At 38.9% G+C, this 20,177-nt stretch overlaps 1 protein-coding gene across 9 annotated transcripts in view; it reads right to left on the bottom strand.

Annotated features, from left to right (window-relative positions):
- Nucleotides 1-20,177, bottom strand: part of DTNBP1 (dystrobrevin binding protein 1) — a 150,370-nt gene that overhangs the window by 53,740 nt on the left and 76,453 nt on the right. For 5 of the 9 annotated variants that reach the window (XM_021936618.1, XM_031666935.1, XM_031666934.1 and 2 more), the window contains 2 exons: nt 18,378-18,400; nt 16,286-16,303 (listed from right to left, as the gene is read on the bottom strand). In XM_021936618.1, the coding sequence (XP_021792310.1) occupies nt 16,286-16,303; nt 18,378-18,400 (41 nt within the window). The remainder of the gene's footprint in view (nt 1-16,285; nt 16,304-18,377; nt 18,401-20,177) is intronic. The other 4 variants (XM_031666936.1, XM_003897087.3, XM_009204479.2 and 1 more) reach the window with 1 other exon arrangement.

The following is a 20,177-nucleotide window of genomic DNA, read 5'->3' on the forward strand; positions in this document are numbered from 1 at the left end:
TCAAAAAACGTTTGTGGGGGAGGAAGAGGAGGACAGTGAAGTGTCTAACCATTCAAAGGAAGAGTTTCTCTGGAAGTACTTGGACATGAAAAAAACCTACTTATTAGCTGGCGGTAAGACCCTCTAATATTTCTCTCAATTAAAACAAAGTGTCCCAGCTTTCCCAATATTCTTCAATCCAACCCTAAAACAAGAGTGACAGGTTTCTGAGTACGGTCGAATGCTTTCCACCACAAAGTTATCAGTACTAATTTCTTCTGAACAGAGAGTTGAAAACAGATTTATTTCACAAACATAAACATAATTTCCTGCTATATGTTCTCTGAGTACAGAGCACATGATACTGCCAGACTAGCCCAAACTGTCCTATTACAGAAACCAGTGATGTTTTCACTCTGTTCCTTCTACACAAACCAAATCCACTACAGGAAAGCAAAGCTGTGTGTGACTTTCAAGAAAACCTTTTTTTTTTTTTTTTTTTAACTTATTTGGGCTATTGCAGTGTTAAATTTGAAGGAAAAAAGGTATACAGTAATATAATATAAACCTACTTACTACAAGTCTGAGTAAACAAAACAAATGCGTTATTTAGGGTGTAATACAAGACAAAATCCTCTGAAGGTAATTATTAATGCTGAAACAAGACAATTTGGGAACAGACTGAATATGAGAGAAACTAAAAAGCAAAAAAGAAAACCAAATACCCCACTCATCCCCTACCATGTTGCCAACATTTTCCAAAATCACTTGCTATGGGCAAGAGACCACAGAACAACTTCTCTTTAATTTTACGGTAACATTTCCAGTTGTAACTGACATTTTGTCTCACAAAGGGACAAATTAATGGAATTAGCAAGAGTTGCAGTGAAAATGTCACTGCTAAAAAGTGACCCCTGGAAAAGAAGTAGCTACCAGAGCTGTGGGACCTGGTGGCCAAAACAGCTTTCAGTGTGACGTATGTTTTCTCTTTGAGTTTTATGAGAAAAACACTTTTCAAAATACTGCCTGGTCCGAGATATACTCAGCAAATTATACTCAGGAAGGGGAAAAAACACTGTGCAGATAACCACAACTTAGTATGATGACTAGATGTGGGAGGTGCGCCTCACGAGCTTTTGAGGAGGACCTCCCAGAAGAGGGAGAGATGGGACAGTTTCAGAGGCAAACAGGAAATAGCCCTGTGAGGGGAAGAGGGTAAAGAAATGGACTCCATGAAGAAGGGTCGGCGTGCACAAAAGCTGATGCAAGATGTGCTACGTGCCGCTAGCCCACGAGCCGTGAGACACAGAGGAGCAGGAGACACAAGCATGGCCCTCGGGATGACTTCTGTCTACTATGGTAAAGAGCTTAGACTTAATCCTGGAGCATAGTTTTCTAAGATATTATAGGCAAGACAATCTAGGTGGGCAAGGGCAGTTTTATGTGTTTATGGTTGCTATTAACTTCTTTTTCCTTTTTTTTTTTTTTTTTTTTTTTGAGACAGAGTCTTGCTCTGTTGCCCAGGCTGGAGTACAGTGGGACAATCTCGGCTCACTGCAACCTCCATCTTCCGGGTTAAAGCGATTCTCCTGCCTCAGACTCCCGAGTAGCTGGGATTACAGGCACGTACCGCCACGTCCAACTAATTTTTGTATTTCTTAGTAAAGACGGGGTTTTGCCATGTTGGCCAGGCTGGTCTTGAACTCCTGAGCTCAGGTGATCCGCCAAAGTGCTGGGATTACAGGCAAGAGCTGCCGTGCCAGGCTTATGGTTGCAATTAACTTCTACTCATGTCAAATGATACTGGTTTTCCATTTATAATAATAAATGTATTTTCGGCTGGTAGTGGTGGCTCACGCCTGTAATCCCAGCACTTTGGGAGGCCGAGGTGGGCAGATCACTTAAGGCCAGAAGTTCGAGATCAGCCTGGCCAAAGTGGCAAAATCCCCGTCTGTACTAAAAATTAGCTAGGCATGGAGGTGTGTGCCTGTAATTCCAGCTACTCAGGAGGCTGAGGCACAAGAATAGCTTGAACCCAGGAGATGGAAGTTGCAGTGAGCCGAGATCGCACCACTGCATTCCAGCCTAAACGACAGAGCATGACTCTGTCTTTGAAAAAAAAAAAAAAAGGTTGTGAAAGTGAGGCTCAAATGACTGATGTTTAGGCAACACTGCTGTAAGAAATGGAGAGCCACTGGAAGAAAGCAAAGAGATACAACTCTGTTATAGAACTCCATCCACACAGACATTTATTGGGTGCTGTGCCAATCACTATTCTAGGCCCATCAGATAGAGCAAACGCAGATAAATGTATGTTAGGTTTACAATTTAGACAAAAAAGAGGATCCAGGTCACAAATAAAATAAACCCAGGTAAAGAGAGAGAGAGAATGATATACAACGTAAAATGTGGAGAGCCTTGAGAAAGCAGCAGAAGGGAACGAGCCAGGCCATGACCTACAGGAAGAGCAGGACAGGAGGTGGGAAAAGCTGGAGGCCTGTGGGGCCTATGGGCTTGCTGGAGGGAGTAAGATGGCTGAGGGTTGCAGCAGAGGAGCCAAGGCCAGAGAGGGAGCAAAGGACTGGGCCCTGCAGGGCCTCGCAAGCCAGGACTCGGGCGGTATTCCACATGTGATGGGAGGCCACAGAGAGTTTGGCACAAGAAGGTGATGCTGTCTCTGGAGGATGAGTGCAGAGGCAGGAAGCCCAGGGAGGAGGCCCTCATGGCAGCCCAGAGGAGAGACAACGGTACCGGGGTAGGCAGTAGTAGGGGAGACAGGAAGAAACGGTGAGAGGCAGTTTGTGGGCAGCGCTGGCTGGATTTACTGATGAACTGGATGTGTAAGGCAAGAGCGGACTCAAGCAGCATTTTTGTTGATATCTCTTACAGCCTAAGCCTGGGGATGAACAGCGCTATCACCTAATAAAACGGAGAAGACAGAAGAGCCAACAAGCAGGGAGGATGAGACTCAAGACTGCAGATTTTGACAGGTTGAGTTTAAGATGCCTGTGAGCACCATCATAGGACTCTTGAGCGGAGAGTTGAATAAACCAGTCTAGAATTTAGGGGTGAGGCCAGGATTGGAGCCAATAGCATTGGGTGGTATTTAAAGTCTTAGAACTGAATGAGAATGCAGGAGAGAAAAGGCCCAAGCATTAACCCCAGAGGCACTTCAACATCTCCGGTGGGAAGGTAAAGAGCTTGGACTTAGTCCTGAAGTGTAGTTTTCTGAGATATTGAAGACAAGATAATTTGGGTGATAATGTCAGTTTTATTAGTTACGTGTTTACTTTTACAGACAAAAGGGATTAAGGAAAAGAATAGTGAAGTATGTGGACAGTACGAATAACTGCCAGACGATTCTGCAGAGAAATGAGCCTGATGGTGCAGGAGAGAGAGGGCAACACTGCCAGAGTAAAGCACTTAGGCAGGAGAGAAAGAAGGAATCCAGCGCCTATACTGAGGGCCTTGCTATGGAAGCAGGGACTGTCCCCACAGTGTCAGGGAGGAAGCCAGAGCAAGCCAACACTGGGAGGAGGGGGCGTTAGTGCAAGGAGCACAGAGCCCTTCTCTTCTGACTGCTTCTAGTTCCTCACTGAAATCAGAGGAAAGCAATTAGGAATGGGATCAGGGAGGGGACATCACAGTTCAAGAAAAGAGCATTCTCCTAGTGTGCAGAGGAGAATGTACCAGGATTGCCAGCCTGGCTGAAGGCTTTCTAGTGAATTGTGGACAACATCTGAAGTGAGAACTCAGGAAAGGATGTATATTTTCTTCTAGCTACTCTCAGCTGCTCAGGGGCATACACCATGCAGGCAGGACAGAATTTAACCAATTACATTTTTTCCAGCAACAGAGGGAGAGAAAAGTAAGGAATTATTGCATGGTACTAGAAAAATTAATTACTTATATGGCAAAATATTGAGTGGTCATTTCATGCCATAAATCAAAATAAATTCTAGATTAAGAAAAGTGATAAGTAAACTAGAATAAAAACTGGAAGAAATAACAAGCTAATATTTATTTCTTAGGATTGGGAGAGAATCTTCCATGCAGAAAAGCAATGGAAGATATCATTTAAAAATATTCATTTGATGCCCAAAAGGTATATTTAAAAAAATGCTCAACATCACTAATCATCAGGGAAATGCAAATGAAAACCACAGTGAGATATCATCTCCTACCAGTCAGAATGACTATTATCAAAAAGACAAAGGATAAGTGTTGGTGAGGATGTGGAGAAAGGGAAACTCTTAGACACCGTTGGTCGGACTGTACATTAGCTCAGTCGTTATGGAAAACAGTATGGAGGTTTTCCCAAAAAACTAAAAACAGAACTACCACATGATTCAGCAATCCCACCACTGGATATTTACCCAAAGAAAAGAAAATCAGTATTTTGATGAGATACTTGCACTCTCATGTTTATTGCAGCACTGTTTACAAAAGCCAAGACATGGAATCAACTAAACGTCTATCAACAGATGAATGAATAAAGAAAATGTGGTATGTATACACAATGGAGTATTATTCAGCCATAAGAAAGAACGAAATCCTATCATTTTCAGCAACATGGATGAGCCTGTAAAACATTAAGTGAAACAAGCTCGGCACAGAAAGACAAGTATTGCATATTCTCACTCATATATGGAAGCTAAAAAACTTGACTGCATAGAAGTAGAGTAGAATAGTGGTTACTAGAGGCTGGGAATGGACAGTTAGCCAGATGTTGGTTAACAAATACAAAATTACAGAGAGGAGGAATAAGTTCCTGTGTTCTATAGCACTGCAGGGTGATTATAACAATTTATTGTATATTTTCAAATAGCTATAAAAGTGGATTTTGGCTGGGTGCGGTGGCTGATGCCTGTAATCCCAGCACTTTAGGAGGCCAAGGTGGGCAGATTACCTGAGGTTAGGAGTTTGAGACCAGCCTGACCAACATGGTGAAACCCCGTCTCTACTAAAAATACAAAAATTAGCCGGGCGTGGTGGCAGGCGCCTGTAATCCCAGCTACTTGGGAGGCTGAGGCAGGAGACTCACTTGAACCTAGGAGGCGGAGGCGGCAGTGAGCCGAGATCATGCCACTGCACTACTCCAGCCTGGGCAACAGAGTGAGACTCCCTCTCAAAAAAAAAAAGGAAGAAAAAAGAGTGAATTTGGAATGTTCTCAATGCAAAGAAATATCTGAGGAGATAGATATGCTAATTATCCTGATTTAATCATTACACATTATATATATGTATCAAAACATTATACTGTACCACACAAATATGTACAATTATGTGTCCATTAAATAAAAGCAAAACAATTATTTTGAATAAAAATACTAAACTTCTATGTGTAATAACCATGCAAAATTAAAAGGCAAATAATTAGTTGAAGATAAATATCTGCAATAAATATGACAATTTGAAGCCCTTAACATGTAACCCCTTCATTCAAATCTACAAGTACACTAAAACTGCAACTGAAAGCAGCCAGAAGCAAAAGCAGTTGACAACAACAATTAAAAGCTGATAAATCACATTTTACCTCCCGCCACACTTTAAACAATAATCAAATTTTATTTTTGCTATCATATTAGAAAAGACAAGAAAAAAATACTCAGGTGAGGGTCCATGAAATAGATAAAGTCATAGACATTGCTAATGAAAGTATAAACTGGCACAACCCTTCTAAAAAGCTAATGATGAATACACACCAAGAGCCTTAAAAAATGTAATACCCTTAGGCTGTAAAAATTTGTGGCCCTATCTATGTACGTATAGAGATGCTTATTACAGCACAAGTTATGCTTGGCACAAAACTGGCAACTACCTAGATTTCCAACAACAGGAAAACAGTATGTTAATGACATGAGGCAATGCTCACTTCATAAGGGGAAAAAACAGGAAACAAAATTGTTTGTATGCTACTCCAATTTTGGATGATATGCCTATATATGTGTGTGTGTATATAAACCTCAAAATGCTTGAGGCTATTGCAGACTAGTGATTCAATTTTTTTCCCCAGCAGCTTTTTAAATTTTCCTGTCTTCAATGGGGATGCACTGCTTTTACAATTATTTTTAAAATAAAGACTAGGGGCACTTTCATGTTAAAAAGATCTAGGCATTGTGGTTAAACATGAGCTGACCGGCAGAAAAGGTGACTAAAAAGCTATGGTCACAGTCACCATTTCTAGAAGACTATGCAGGTACAAACACCATTTTTATATGGGGTTTTGGAAAACTAGCAAGGGTCTAGACAAGAATGACCAGGAGAATAAAGCATTTATAATCAGCTACCACAAAAAGAAAAGGTCAAGGAACTACAACTCTGAAGCCTTAGAAGGCTGGTAGAGAGTGTGAACTGTCAACACACCAGATAAACACCTTCAGGACTGCTCATAAAGGGACTCTGCATGGGACGAGGTGCTAGACGACAGGACTTCAAAAGTTTTTCTAAGATACAATGGCTAGAAAGAAGTAGAAAAGGGGAGACGGCCAGAAATTCTTTTTCTGGTTTTTTTTTTTTTAGAGAGTCTCACTCTGTGGCCTAGGCTGGAGGACAGTGGCACCATCTTGGCTCTCTGCAACCTCTGCCACCCAGGTCCAAACAATTCTCCCGTCTCAGCCTCTCGAGTAGCTGGGATTAGGCACCTGCCACCAAGCCTGGCTAATTTCTGTATTTTTAGTAGAGACAGGGTTTCACCATCTTGGTCAGGCTGGTCTCGAACTCCTGACCTCATGATCCACCCGTCTCGGCCTCTCAAAGCACTGGGATTACAGGTGTGAGTCACCGAGCCCGACTGTTTTTTGTTTTGTTTTGTTTTGTTTTTTGAGATGGAGTCTCACTCTGTCACCCAGGCTGGAGTGCAGTGGTGAGATCTTGGCTCACTGCAACCTCTGCCTTCCAGATTCAAGCAATTCTCCTGTCTCAGCCTCCAGAGTAGCCAGGACTACAGGAGCACACCACGCCTAATTTTTGTATTTTTAGTAGAGACGGGGTTTCACCATGTTGGCCAGGCTGTTCTTGAACTCCTGACCTCAGGTGATCCACCTGCCTTGGCCCCACAAAGTGTTGGGATTACAGGTGTGAATTCCAGGCAGGAATTCTTTTAAAATTGTTACTCAGAAATCAGCATCTGCAATAGCGAAGACTTGACTTTAAGAATGGTGAAATATTTCCTGTCCAAGGGGGACACAGTGTGGAGAGGGGAACTAGAGGTCTTACTAGTCTTTCTTCTAATCCTGTCCTGAGCTTCAACCCACACTCCAAATTCAGAGGAATCTTTCCAGGGTTCTGCAGCATAAATCAGCATCTTTTTTTTTAAACACTGGGTTTTTATTCTTAGAATAGCCCTGTATTAAAGGAGCACTACACAGCAAGACCAGGAAGCAGTTCAAATACAGTTAAAGATGAAATCTCTATATGCTACTTAGCTACTCAAAGTTTGTGGTATAGAAAGAGAATAGGGGAAAGGGACTGGATATAAATGCAATACATAAAGAACACTGAACACTATGGAAAGTGAAAACTTGTCTAAATTCTATTGTTTACGTTTTAGCACTTCCCAGGAATGCCTGTGGTGAAGTGAGAAAAACACAGGTTTTGAGGGCAGACGTTCCTGGGTTTAAATCCCTGCTGAAATGCTTACTAGCTGGGTGACTTACGTCTCAATTTTCTCATCTCACAAGGTTGTTTTGATACTATTTGAGATACTGTGGTACTAACTATGAAATGCAAAGTACAGAAGTAACACATGTACATGCTTAATAAGTAGTTTCTTTTCATTAATTCATTAGAGTTTTAATAGAAATAAGCAGAATTATACTTATATACCTTTATATACCTATAATGGTATGACTGATATTCTGTGCCACATTAATTTTACTAAATGAAAGAAAAAATCCCAGTGGTTATTTATTTTTTGATCACATCATTGCAATTACTATGATAATTCTTATTATATATACTTTCATTTTCAGTTAAAAAGAAACATAATTAGAACTGATGAGTCATCTTCATGTAGTAAGTTTCTGACTGTTCAATTCCATTTTATCTACTGCAGTATTTATTTCTTAGGTTTTCAAAACCGGAATTAGAGACTTGAAAGTGAATAGCATATTAATAAGTATCCTATGCTACTCTTTCATACAAATACTTTAAATGATTCTTAAGAATACAAAAGGATATTAAATAGTTCAATATTATTCCAATGCTTCTTTAGTTACTTCCCCTATCTTAGGGTAAACACCATTTACTTTCTTAAATAAAAACAAATTAGCCAAATTTCAAATGCTTATTCATTTTATTTTATTTTAGAGACAGGGTCTGGCTCTGTTGCCCAGGCTGGAATGCAGTGGTGCCATCACAGCTCACTGCAGCCTCAAACTCCTGAGCCTCAAGTGATCCTTCCATCTCAGCCTCTCAAGTAGGTAGGGTTACAGGTGCATGCCACCATGCCTGGCTAATTTTTAAATTTTTTTGTAGAGTGGGGGGTCTCACTATGTTACCCTGACTGGTCTCAAACTCCTGGCCTCAAGTGATCCTCCTGCCTCGGCCTTCCAAAGTGCTTGGATCACAGGTGTGAGTCACTGCTCCTACCCATATACTTATATTTATGCTATGGGCATACCTTTACAGGGAAAGCCAGATGAATATTTAAGTAGGAGTGAGAGTTTCTCAGCTCAGGTGGCCACTTGACTTCTCCCCTGCTCTAGAAGTTTATAAAAACCATTAGGCAACTACCAATCTTCTGAGAAAAGTACAAACTCCATCACAGTTGCCTTCAACAGTTTAATCAGCAGAGCTACAAGATCCCACAGGTTATTTTCCAGCACACACCTCTAAAAAGTTAAGACAAAGTCATGAAGCTCCATATGAATTCAACAGACAAACTCTCTTGTTAAGGCTGACAGCTAAAATTTTCAAAGATTTCTTTTTGTGGTTTTAAAATTTAGTTTTCTGAAAGGTATAATTTTTGCTGTCAAGTTATACCATGTTCCAGCAAAAAGGTAATGAAACAGAATAGCTGTATTTATTCATGATACCAAACATTTATGATAGACAACAAAACGTTGTCCTGATTCACTTCTAAAACACTCTATTGCTATAATTATTGATCACACAATGGTGGTATATAATCATTACAAGAAATCCCAGAAAGGTAACATTTAAATATCACAACCCTAATCTCGATGCTCTATTTTTATGTAGTTTAATACCTAAACAAGCTGTTAAAGTGCCAATTCCCCTTCAATATAGAACACCGTCTTAGAGAATTTCAGGTCATGCCCAGTATGACAACTTAAGACAGGGTATTAGAATAAAGAATCAGCTACGTCTTAAAAACAAACTGTCTTAGAGCCAAAATTAACAGACAAGATATAAATATTTTGGTATTACAGGACACAGATACTAACTTTATTTAAACACTGTTACATAAATATAAACCAGCTTTTAAAAAAACGAATATACACTTACACATATTGATGTATGAGAAAAAGATGAGCAGACACCTCAAAAATCTTGCGAGTATTTACCAACAAATCAAGATTTTCAAGGAGTAATTTCTTAGATGAATAATCTAAAATATTAAAATTGAATATCAGATTATACCTATATGCAGATCTTTACTCTTAGAACCATTATTTAAGATAATGACTGAGAGAAAATATGTCATTTATTATACATTCCCTGTAAGTAAATACTTTAAAAATAAATGCCACAGTTCTCACTGATAAGTTTTTTCCTGAACACTTAATCATGAATAAGAATGTGGTAAAACCTCTAGTTAGAATCTGATTCCATTAATGCTCCAATTTTGTAATTAACTCCTGAGCTATTATTTTACTTCTGTTACTATGTCTGTCTAAGCTTGCAGGGTTTTGCTATGTTATACATATACAGGTGTGAGAGAGGGACACAAAGAAGGAACTTTTCTCTTAATTTAAGTTTGATATATCTTATTCAAATTTGTAATATTAAAAAGAGAATAACTTTGATAGATAGATGAGAGATAACATGTACTTCTTTCATTTTTTTTTTTTTTTTTCATTTAAAGAGAAGTGGCTTCCACCTGACAAGGCATGATCTATATAACATGCCATAACGTATGTCAACTTAAAGAAATAACAGGGAGTGTTTAAAAATGCAGTAACTATTAAAAATTATTCCTTAGTTACCACCCCCATGGATAGTACAATAAATTACTCAACAAAAATGTACAGTTATTTTTTCAGGTATTTTTTGCAGTGAGTTCCACAACTTCAACATTCTTGTATATATATTAATATATATATAAATACCACACAGAGATGTCATTAAAACCACAGCCTCTGGCTAACAGATAAGGAATACACTGAAGTTCTATAAAATTATGAAAAGAATATATATACATATATATATATTCAAACTACATGAAGCATTATGACATTTTTCAAAATTCATATTGAAAATCAGCCATTTTAAATGAACCCATATAGCACCATAGAATGAATTTTAACTTTATACTATCTTTGGATATGGCTCACATATTTAACTCTATTAACTGCCTCTTGGAAAATGAACATACTAGCAGCAAGGGATGCTGAATTAGTTTTATGGAGCTGCACCGGACTTATTATTCAAATAGCTAGCATTATTTTCCTGGTATTTTATATTTATCTTTCAATACAAAGATTGCTTCATAAATAATGTCAGTTTGATGAATTTCACCTGATGCATGAGAAGACACATATTATATAAAAAAAAAAAAGTCCTACATTTCCATGCAACATTTTAAACTTATTTTAGGTATTAATTTAGTAAGTATTACTTGTTGGTAATAGAAAGAAACTAATAATACTCTCATAAAAATGCACTGCTTGTAGGTTCAAGTCAAGTTGGAATTTAATTTCTGCTTTTTAATAATATATCATCTGCATACCATGCAAATACAGCAATGTATCCAAGCATGGAAGTAAACATTTCAAAGGAAAGCAGCAAAGGAAAAAGAAAATAAAGTTCCACCTACAGGGATCCCTCTGACTATTTTCGGTGAGTCCTGGAGATGACATGGATGTGAGACCTGAATGAGTGAACAGAAGCTCAGTGCTGGTCAAGTGAAGCCTCCAGTTACCAGGCAGCTGCCCTCACGTGCATCTTCTGGGATGTAGAACAAAGGAAGTGAGGCTGAAGCCAGAAGCAGGTTTTTCCAAAGAAACTGTAGTAAGCCTGTTAGTTTTTTGCTGATGGCTGAAGCAGACATACATTGGAATCTACTGCCTCTATAAAAGCAAAATGCAAGCTCTCAGGGGCTCTAGTGTGCAAGGATGTATGCACCGGTCTGGGACCATACCAAATGCAGCTCAAAATGGAGGGGAGGGAAGGCTGAAAATATACTAAATCCATATGAATTTATCATCTAGGTACAAAGATGCTTTAGTAACACAGCAAAAGAGATGAAATCTTGCTATTTGAAAGTAGTAACATAAAAACTAAAAATATAGTTCATTTCATAACACACAAGGCATCTATAATTTTCCCCCACCTCATTTTAAATGTAGCATTAGCCTAAAGGTTTTTTCAAATTCAGCAACACTAACCAGGGGCTTGGAATGTGCTGTGTATTTTTAATAAGTATCTTAAATCATCAATTCTAATAGTTACAAACACTTCTCCACAATCTTTTCCTTTTTGAAAATAGTATGGTCTAAATCCCACTCCTGCTGGTCCCCTCTGAATCACAGCTCCATCAATCAGCCACTCTCACTGTATCTTCAACCTCTCCCTCTCTACAGCTTCTGTTCCTTTTTCACAGAAATATACTCAACTTCCTCCCAAAATTAAAAAAAAAGAAATCCTTCCTTCAACCTAACTCTCTCCTCTAACTACTCTTCTTTCCTTCCTTTAGCCTTAGCTTTTGAAAGCATTGTCTCTACTTCCTCATTCATTTAAATATTTAATAAGCACCAAAGTGCCAAGCACCGGAGTCACAATGGTGAACAAGGCAGAACAGTCCACTCATTCCAATCCTCTGCCATCTGGTTTCCACCCCCAGCCCCCATATACACAAAACCATGCTGCTGAAAGTGTCCTCATTAAGATCACCCATTAGCTTCTCAGGCTATATTTCAGTTTGCCTTCTCCACAACAATACGACACTGCTTCTTGACATCTCCTTGAAATGTTCTCCTTATCACATTTTCCTCTTTGCCTCTTGGCCTCCCCTATCGTCAACTAGCTCTCTTCTCGTGCCTGTCTGGTGAATGTTGGTGCTTCCTAGATTTCTATGCATTGTCATCTTTTTTTCATTCTGTCCTGTTGTTTGTGGGCAACGTCATTCAAATCCCGGGCTTCCATTCCCACCTACATGCTGGCTACTTTCAAATCTAGCTCAGATCTTTCTCCTGAGGTTCAACCGCCCACTGGACACTTCCACCTATAACGTCTTACAGATACTGCAAATTTAACATGCTCCTGATGAAATTCACTCAATAAGAATGAAATATTAAGGAATAAATTCAAGATTTACATACTGAAAACAACAAAACTGCTTAGAAAAACTGAAGATGACTTAAATAAATAGGGATACATTCCATGTTCATGGATTGAAAGACTCACTATCATTAAGATGACAACTTTCCCCAAATTGATCTATACATGCAACACAACCATCCCTATTAAAGTCTCAGAAGGCTCTGTTCTTTGTTAGAATTGTCAAAATGATCCTAAAATTTATATGGAAAGACAAAGGACCTTAAATAGTCAAACCAATTTTAAAAAGAACTAGGTTGGAGGACTTAGACTTCCCAATGACTACGAAGCTACAGTAGTCAAGGCAGTGTGGCATTGGCAATAAGGAACAGAGTGGAGAGTTCAGAAAAAAATTCTTACATTATGGTCACTGGTTTCCCACAAAGGTGCCAAAGCAATTCAATGGGGAAAGGAAGCTCTTTTCAAAAAATAGTTCTGAGGATTGTGAGGGAGACTTGGGGCCTGTGCAGCCTTGAGCCCCAAGGTCTGCCAAAAAATGGTTCTGAGACAACTGAACATCGATGTGTAAAAAAATGAAGGTGGACTTTCAACTCACACGAACACAAGGCTTAACTGAAAATGGATCATAGACCTAAACATAAGAGCTAACTAGTGTTGTCAGGGATGAGGAGAAACCGCAGCCCTCACACACTGCTGACAGGAACGTAAAATGGTACAGCCATTCTAGAAAACAGTTCAGCAGTTTCTCAAAAAGTTAAACACAAAGTTGTCATATAATCCATATATTCTAGTCTTAGCTATATACCCAAGATAAATAAAAATGTATGTCAACACAAAGACTTGCATAAGAAAGTTGATGGCAGTATTATTCAAAACAGGCAAAACCTGGAAACAATCCAAATGTCCATCAGCTGGTGAGTGGATAAACAAAATGGGGTCTATTCATACAATGAAGTATTAATTCAGCAATAAAAAGGAACAATATAGTGATTTTTTATTCTACTCAGTTTCTTGAATCTGTGTCTTTCTCTCCATTCTAGCAATGCCTTAATTCAAATCTAATAGTTTCCCAACTGATCTCTTTTAATCTAGACCTGCTCTTCTCTAACCTATCTCCTATATGATTTCAGAAAACTTGCTTTAAAATGTAAATCTGATCCTTCTACCCTGATTGAAACCCTCGGGGATAACCCACTTCCTGCCCGGACTCTATCAGCTACAACAATAACCTCTGAGCTCTTTTTGATCATGCACCCCTGACATAGGCATGAATTCCTGTTCTATTACATAATATACAGAAAATTGACTTTTAAAAGGATGACATAAAAAACCAAAAGTTTCAGTTTCCTCTCTTTTCCTCATGCTTTGCAAGCCCACATTCCTCTTTGAAGACCACTGGCCTAAAGGGAAATGTCCAAGTTCCTGTGCACGGCACTCAAGGTTGGGTACCAGTTGTTCCTTGCCTCTCTGTCCAACTTCATCCCTCATCACTTCACCCCACACACCATATGCTTCAGCCAGGCAAATTATTTGTGGCTCCTTCAATAAATAAGAAATTAAATTTTAACTTGTATTCTTGAAATAAACGTATCTGCATCTTTACAATTGTTCTTTCCTCTTCCTGAAATGTCTTTATTATCCTTTCCAGCCCAGCGAGTCATCATTCAGATCAAGTGTAATGACCGCTCTCTGGTTGATTACTCCCACCTTAGCGTAGTTATTTCTATTATTTCTATATTGTATTCAAATTATACGTTTGCCTTTCTAACCTATAAGCTTTGCCACAGTCCTTTAGCTCCCTGAGGACAGAGGACAGTAACATCATCCAACCTGAGTCACTTAAATATTGCTAAATGGCAGCTGAATAGTTTTGTCTCACATGTTAAGCAAATTCTTTAAGTGAACCAACAAACTCTCCTGAAGTTTACCATCTAGCATCATCATCCCTATCTGTAACATGCTAAGGGCTGCCAAGCCAGTAACATGCATAAGCCACATCCATGAGCCATCCAAACAAGTGAGACTCCTCAAAGACTCAGAATTCTCCAAGTCAGATGACTTGGTGCCTTCTATTTTTACTCAAATTTAGCCATCATCATCACTGGGAATTGCTCCCCTTCTAAGATTTCAAACTGAAATCTCTTCTTTGACCACAAGATCCACCTCAACCACTAAAAGTGTTCTTCCCCTTTATGGGGTACCTCACCTGCACCATTCAGCCTGCTTATTCTCATGGTCTGGTCAGGCCTCTCCTCTCCCGTGTGAACTCCACAGCCAATCATTTCAATCACAGTCTCATTAGCATCCATGGTTACCATGCCTGCTGGTCCATCTTACATGTCTTCCCATTTCCAACTCTGTATTAGCCAAAGCATATTTGTTTTGCTTTTTTATTTCTGCTTCTGAGCCTAGCCCTGAAAATTCATATTATCATTCCTTATGTGAATTCTCAAAAAATTCTTTCATCCTTCCATGTCAACTTTTCCCTATATTATCAGCCATCCTTTCCTTCTCTAAGGTCTTAGGAAAAGAGATGTCCCTGGACACCCTCCAAGGATAACCTATCTGGACACCATTTCCTTCCATTTTCTTTAATATCATAATGACTCCTTCAATATCTTCAACTATACCTCCCCTGACTTTGACCCGGATCCTATCTCGTTACATTTTCATTTTTTTCTATCCATTCATGATTGAACAATTAGTTCATGTCACCTTTATTTCCTAACTACTCATACATTTCTTTTTTTGGAGACAGAGTCTTACTCTGTTGCCAAGGCTGAAGTGCAGTGGCACAATCTCGGCTCACTGCAGCCTCTGCCTCCCAGGTTCAAGCAATTCTCATGCCCCAGCCTCCCAAGTAGCTGGGACTATAGGCACCCGCCACCACGCTGGGCTAATTTTTTTGTATTTTTAGCAGACATGGGGTTTCACCATGCTGGCCAGGCCGTTCTCGAATGCCTGACCTCAAGTGATCTGCCTGCCTCAGCCTTCCAAAGTTCTAGGATTACAGGTGTGAGCCACCATGCCTGGCCTATTCATACACTTCTGATTTTCAATTCGGATTTACCCTTTATAAACAGCTCTTTCAGGTCACCAATGACCTGTTCATTGTCAAATCCAATAGGCTCTCCCCATTTGGCTCAACTTCTCTGCATTACTTGTATAACGGATTACCACTTTTCCTCCTTTAAACTCTCTCCTCTGCAGTTTTGTGGGGTTTTTTGGTTTTTTGTTTGGAAGGGCCTCCTTTGGGAGGCCGAGGGGGTGGATTTTTTTTTTTTTTTTTTTTTTGTCACTACATTGCCTTGGTCTTCCTGTTTCTCTGACCACTCTGGTTCTGCCTCTTCCACTGCCTCTGTTTTCCAGAGCTAAGTCTTCAATGTCTTATGTCTTTAAAGACTATGAAAGCTTACGTACTCTACATGTGCTTACAATAATGGAATGCCTTCCCACTAAAAATATAAAATAAGGACTTTTATGATCCTAACCTCCTTTTTCTGCTATTTAATATTTAAGTGACTGTCACTAAAAAGTTTAAATGAATGCAGTATTTGGGGAACACAGAAAAATTTCCGACTGCCAATATTAAGACAAGAACAACTGGCTTTAATAATCTTGTAGAGATTGGCCATATGCAGCAGAAGTAAGGTGAACACAACTCATCAACCTCTATGGAGTACAGAAGGGAGAATCCAGAACTTGGTGGATGATATTAATGTACATTACTAATTTTGAAGGTTACTAATTTTGTATTTTGGTTCTCAAAAGTTAGTTTTCCCCCAATTTAGAAAAGAGCTTCTAAATATAAGTTGAATAAAGCAATTGGAGGAAGTAATACCTTTTATTTTCCTGCAACCTGAAAAGGAAAAAGGCAATATTCAAAAAATAATAAATTGCCACAGTATGTTCAAACAAATTTTTAAATGTTTTTTTCTTCACTAATACTTTGGAAGATCTATTACATTTCTGTTTTTCTTGTTATAGGGTTCTTTTTTTTTTTTTTTTGAGACAGGAGTCTCATTCTGTGGCTCAGGCTAGAGTGCAGTGGTGTGATCTTGGCTCACTACAACCTCCGCCTCCCGAATTCAAGTGATTCTCCTGCCTCAGCCTCCTGAGTAGCTGGGTGTACCAACACGCCTGGCTAGTTTTTGAATTTTTAGTAGAGATGGGGTTTCACCATGTTGACCAGGCTGGTCTTGAACTCCTGACCTCAGGTGATCCACCCCCTCGGCCTCCCAAAGGAGGCCCTTCCAAAGTGCTGGGATTACAGGCGTGAGCCACCATGCCCAGGCCTCGTTTTTAAAATATTAGCAAAACACTCAAGAAGAAACAATTGTGAATGAACACTGATACTAAAAATCTTGATATAATGTAACATTCAATTTAGGGTTTGTTCACATTTGAGATCTTTAATTGGCCTGTGGGTGGATTTGATGTGCTGTTAATTGTACATAATTAGGAATGTGTGTATAAACAAGATATTTCAGCTTAAACTGAATTTTTCTATCCGGTAATATGCAACACTACCTAACCTTTTGCAAACTGCTATTCTCTTCTTTTTCTCTGAATATTGTCATACTAAAAAAAGTATGCCTCAGCACTGAGATGCAAGTAAAACTGACATTTTACATAATCTGTGTCCCTGCCCTGTCTATTAATATTAACTTGATTGTTTTTTTCATCTCTTACCGTTACATAAGAAGATACTAAACTAGTCAACCAAAAGAAAAGAATGAGAAGGAAAAGGCATTTTATAAGGATTTCAAATCTTATTTTAAAGCACTGATTTAAAAAAAAAAGTATACAAGTAGTGGTTTACAAATCGAATTAAGAACAATGACAGCCATGACAACACATTATATCACATGGTCATTTAACATTACCTTCAACAAACTGGCCAGGAGCTTAATCATTTACTACAGCTGTAGTAGGTCAAACAGAAATCCAGCCAAACAAGGCTGTTCAATAATAACTATAGGAGGAATATGCCTTTATACCTTTTATCTTGAGAATTTGTCATTTTTTCTAAATTCAAACAGATCAGACATATCAACAATTCAACCACAAACAATATACTTGGAAATCTTTCACCATTCAGCAAATCTAAAGGACAATGCTGGTTTATATGTGAAGTATAATAAGCATAAAACAACTAAATCAGAAGTGATTTCAAAAAGTTTTCTCAGTTATTGAAATGAGTCTCTCGAGAATAGGATTTCTAGTACTTAATTGCTCATGAGTAATTAATTGAAAAATGGCAAACTGGAAGAACCTTGAGCTGCTGGAAAGTTTGTATTTTTTTCTGTTTTCCACTAGCCTTTCTCCATGACCAGTAATGGTCAATATAACCAAGAATCATTCTCTAGTGTCCCTCCTTCAGGCATTCCCTAAACGTAAAAAGTAATGCTGGGTGCTTTTGGAATCTCAGAATATATTTCATCTGAGCCTCTAATTTTACAGATGGAAAGAGAAACTGTGCCTGAAAAGGTAAGAGACTCATCCAAAGTCACAAGACAGCAGCAGAGCAGGACCCAGCACTGAAGACCTCTCAGGAGGTTTGAGTGACTGCAAGGTCAATTGCAGGGGCACCTCTTGATCTTTGTCACCATTCCCTTTCCACGTGGCCCAGACTGCACAAGAGAAACCAGAATCTTCTTAAACTATGATTCTCAACAATCTCAAAGTTAGCACTGCACCTTCCTAACATACCATTCATAAAGGTCATTAGCAGAAACTCTCACTTGGTATATGTGCTAAAGAGAATATCAAAACCACTTGTGATTAAACAAAACCTACAAAAACAGTATCAAGTTTTACTTTTTGTGTAAACTGATTTTAAAAAAATGAGTTCGCTGATCATTATCAAGAGAGAACATCTGACACCAATTAACTCTCAACTATTTTAAAGTGAAGAATTAACACAAAATTACCTTTGAAGGTTTCAAGTTCCTTCCTGTAGGGGGAAAAAAAAAAGACAAGACAATGCAAATTTAAAATCTCTTCCCAATGAAAACTGTTCTTCCATCATAATAAAAATTTATGTACTTTAAATGCCCACAGTCGTATTTCTGGATCTTCACATATCAATTATACTTTACTGAAATGACCAGTACAATGAGCCTAAACCAACTATTTTCAGTTATTTCTGCTATTTTCTATTAATGGCTCAAAAAAGTTCCACCAGAATCCAAATAATAATCTAAACAATTTCATCTAAACAATAAAACAATTATAACAACACAGCATTTTAATCCCAGCTATGAACCATCTCATATATATAAGAACCAGTTTATAAAATGCACTTAACACAATTTTTCCTTGATGGATAAATATTCCATACTGGATTTTTGAGATCATTAGTTAAAAATTATCCAAAGTAGAAGCAGTTGTTTTCCCTTTCAACAGCAAAGGAAAAAAGGGGGAAAGCACATATCAAAGGATGGAGGTGCACAGCTCATTCTGCCACAAAGGGCCAAGCCTCCAGGAATCTTCTGGTTTATTATTCTGTTAATGTTAAGTAAGGATGCCAAAACACAAAGGTTCCTGGGAAATGTACAGTGGGGAAAATATATATTAAAATAAACATTTTGTGACAAAGAAAGCAAATCAAGTTGTTTTGAGGCTTTCCCTCACAATTTTGTAGTTACGTATTTTTTTCCTCATTATCAGTACTAATGAGTAATTCTGAGGAAATAAAGGCTGTTATCCCACTTAAAATATGAGACATTTATTTTTTACTTGCACTCTAGAGTTTTACTAAAAATCTAGAGATGTTTTGAATTCTTAAATCAATTTTCTACACACCTAATTACAATACCCCTCATGTTCCAAAATAGCTGACTACATTCAACAGCTGCTAGAGGCCGGGCGCGGTGGCTCAAGCCTGTAATCCCAGCACTTTGGGAGGCCGAGACGGGCGGATCACAAGGTCAGGAGATCGAGACCATCCTGGCTAACCCCGTGAAACCCCGTCTCTACTAAAAAATACAAAAAACTAGCCGGGCGAGGTGGCAGGCGCCTGCAGTCCCAGCTACTCGGGAGGCTGAGGCAGGAGAATGGCGTAAACCTGGGAGGCAGAGCTTGCAGTGAGCTGAGATCCGGCCACTGCACTCCAGCCTGGGTAACAGAGCGAGACTCTGTCTCAAAAAAAAAAAAAAAAAAAAAAAAAAAAAAACAGCTGCTAGAAAGGACTGGCAAGCTGCCTACTGAAAGGCCAAGTAGATAATGTTCTTGCAACAGCCAAAGTGAAGGTTCTTAAATCAGATGGTCATCCCACTCCTTTTTTCCCTAACAATATCTACTTATAATAATTATCCAGCACCATGGTTCAAAAACTATGCAAGAATTTTCAATCCCATTTTTTCAAAAACCTGTGTGGCCGGGCACGGTGGCTCACGCCTGTAATCCCAGCACTTTGGGAGGCTGAGATGGGCAGATCACCTGAGGTCAGAAGTTCGAGATCAGCCTGGCCAACACAGTGAAACCCCATCTCTACTAAAAATACAAAAAAATTAGCCAGGCGTGGTGGCAGGCGCCTGTAATCCCAGCTACTAGGGAGGCTGAGGCAGGAGAATCGCTTGAACCCAGGAAGCACAGTTTGCAATGAGCCAAGAAGGTGCCACTGCACTCCAGCCTGGGTAACAGAGCGAGACGCTGTCTCAAAAAAAAAAAGAAAACCCTGGGTTGTTTCCCTTCAGTCAATAAAATAATCAACTTCATTCTTAAAAGCT

This window comes from Papio anubis, chromosome 6, assembly GCF_008728515.1.
Source record: "Papio anubis isolate 15944 chromosome 6, Panubis1.0, whole genome shotgun sequence".
Lineage (NCBI taxonomy): Eukaryota > Metazoa > Chordata > Mammalia > Primates > Cercopithecidae > Papio > Papio anubis.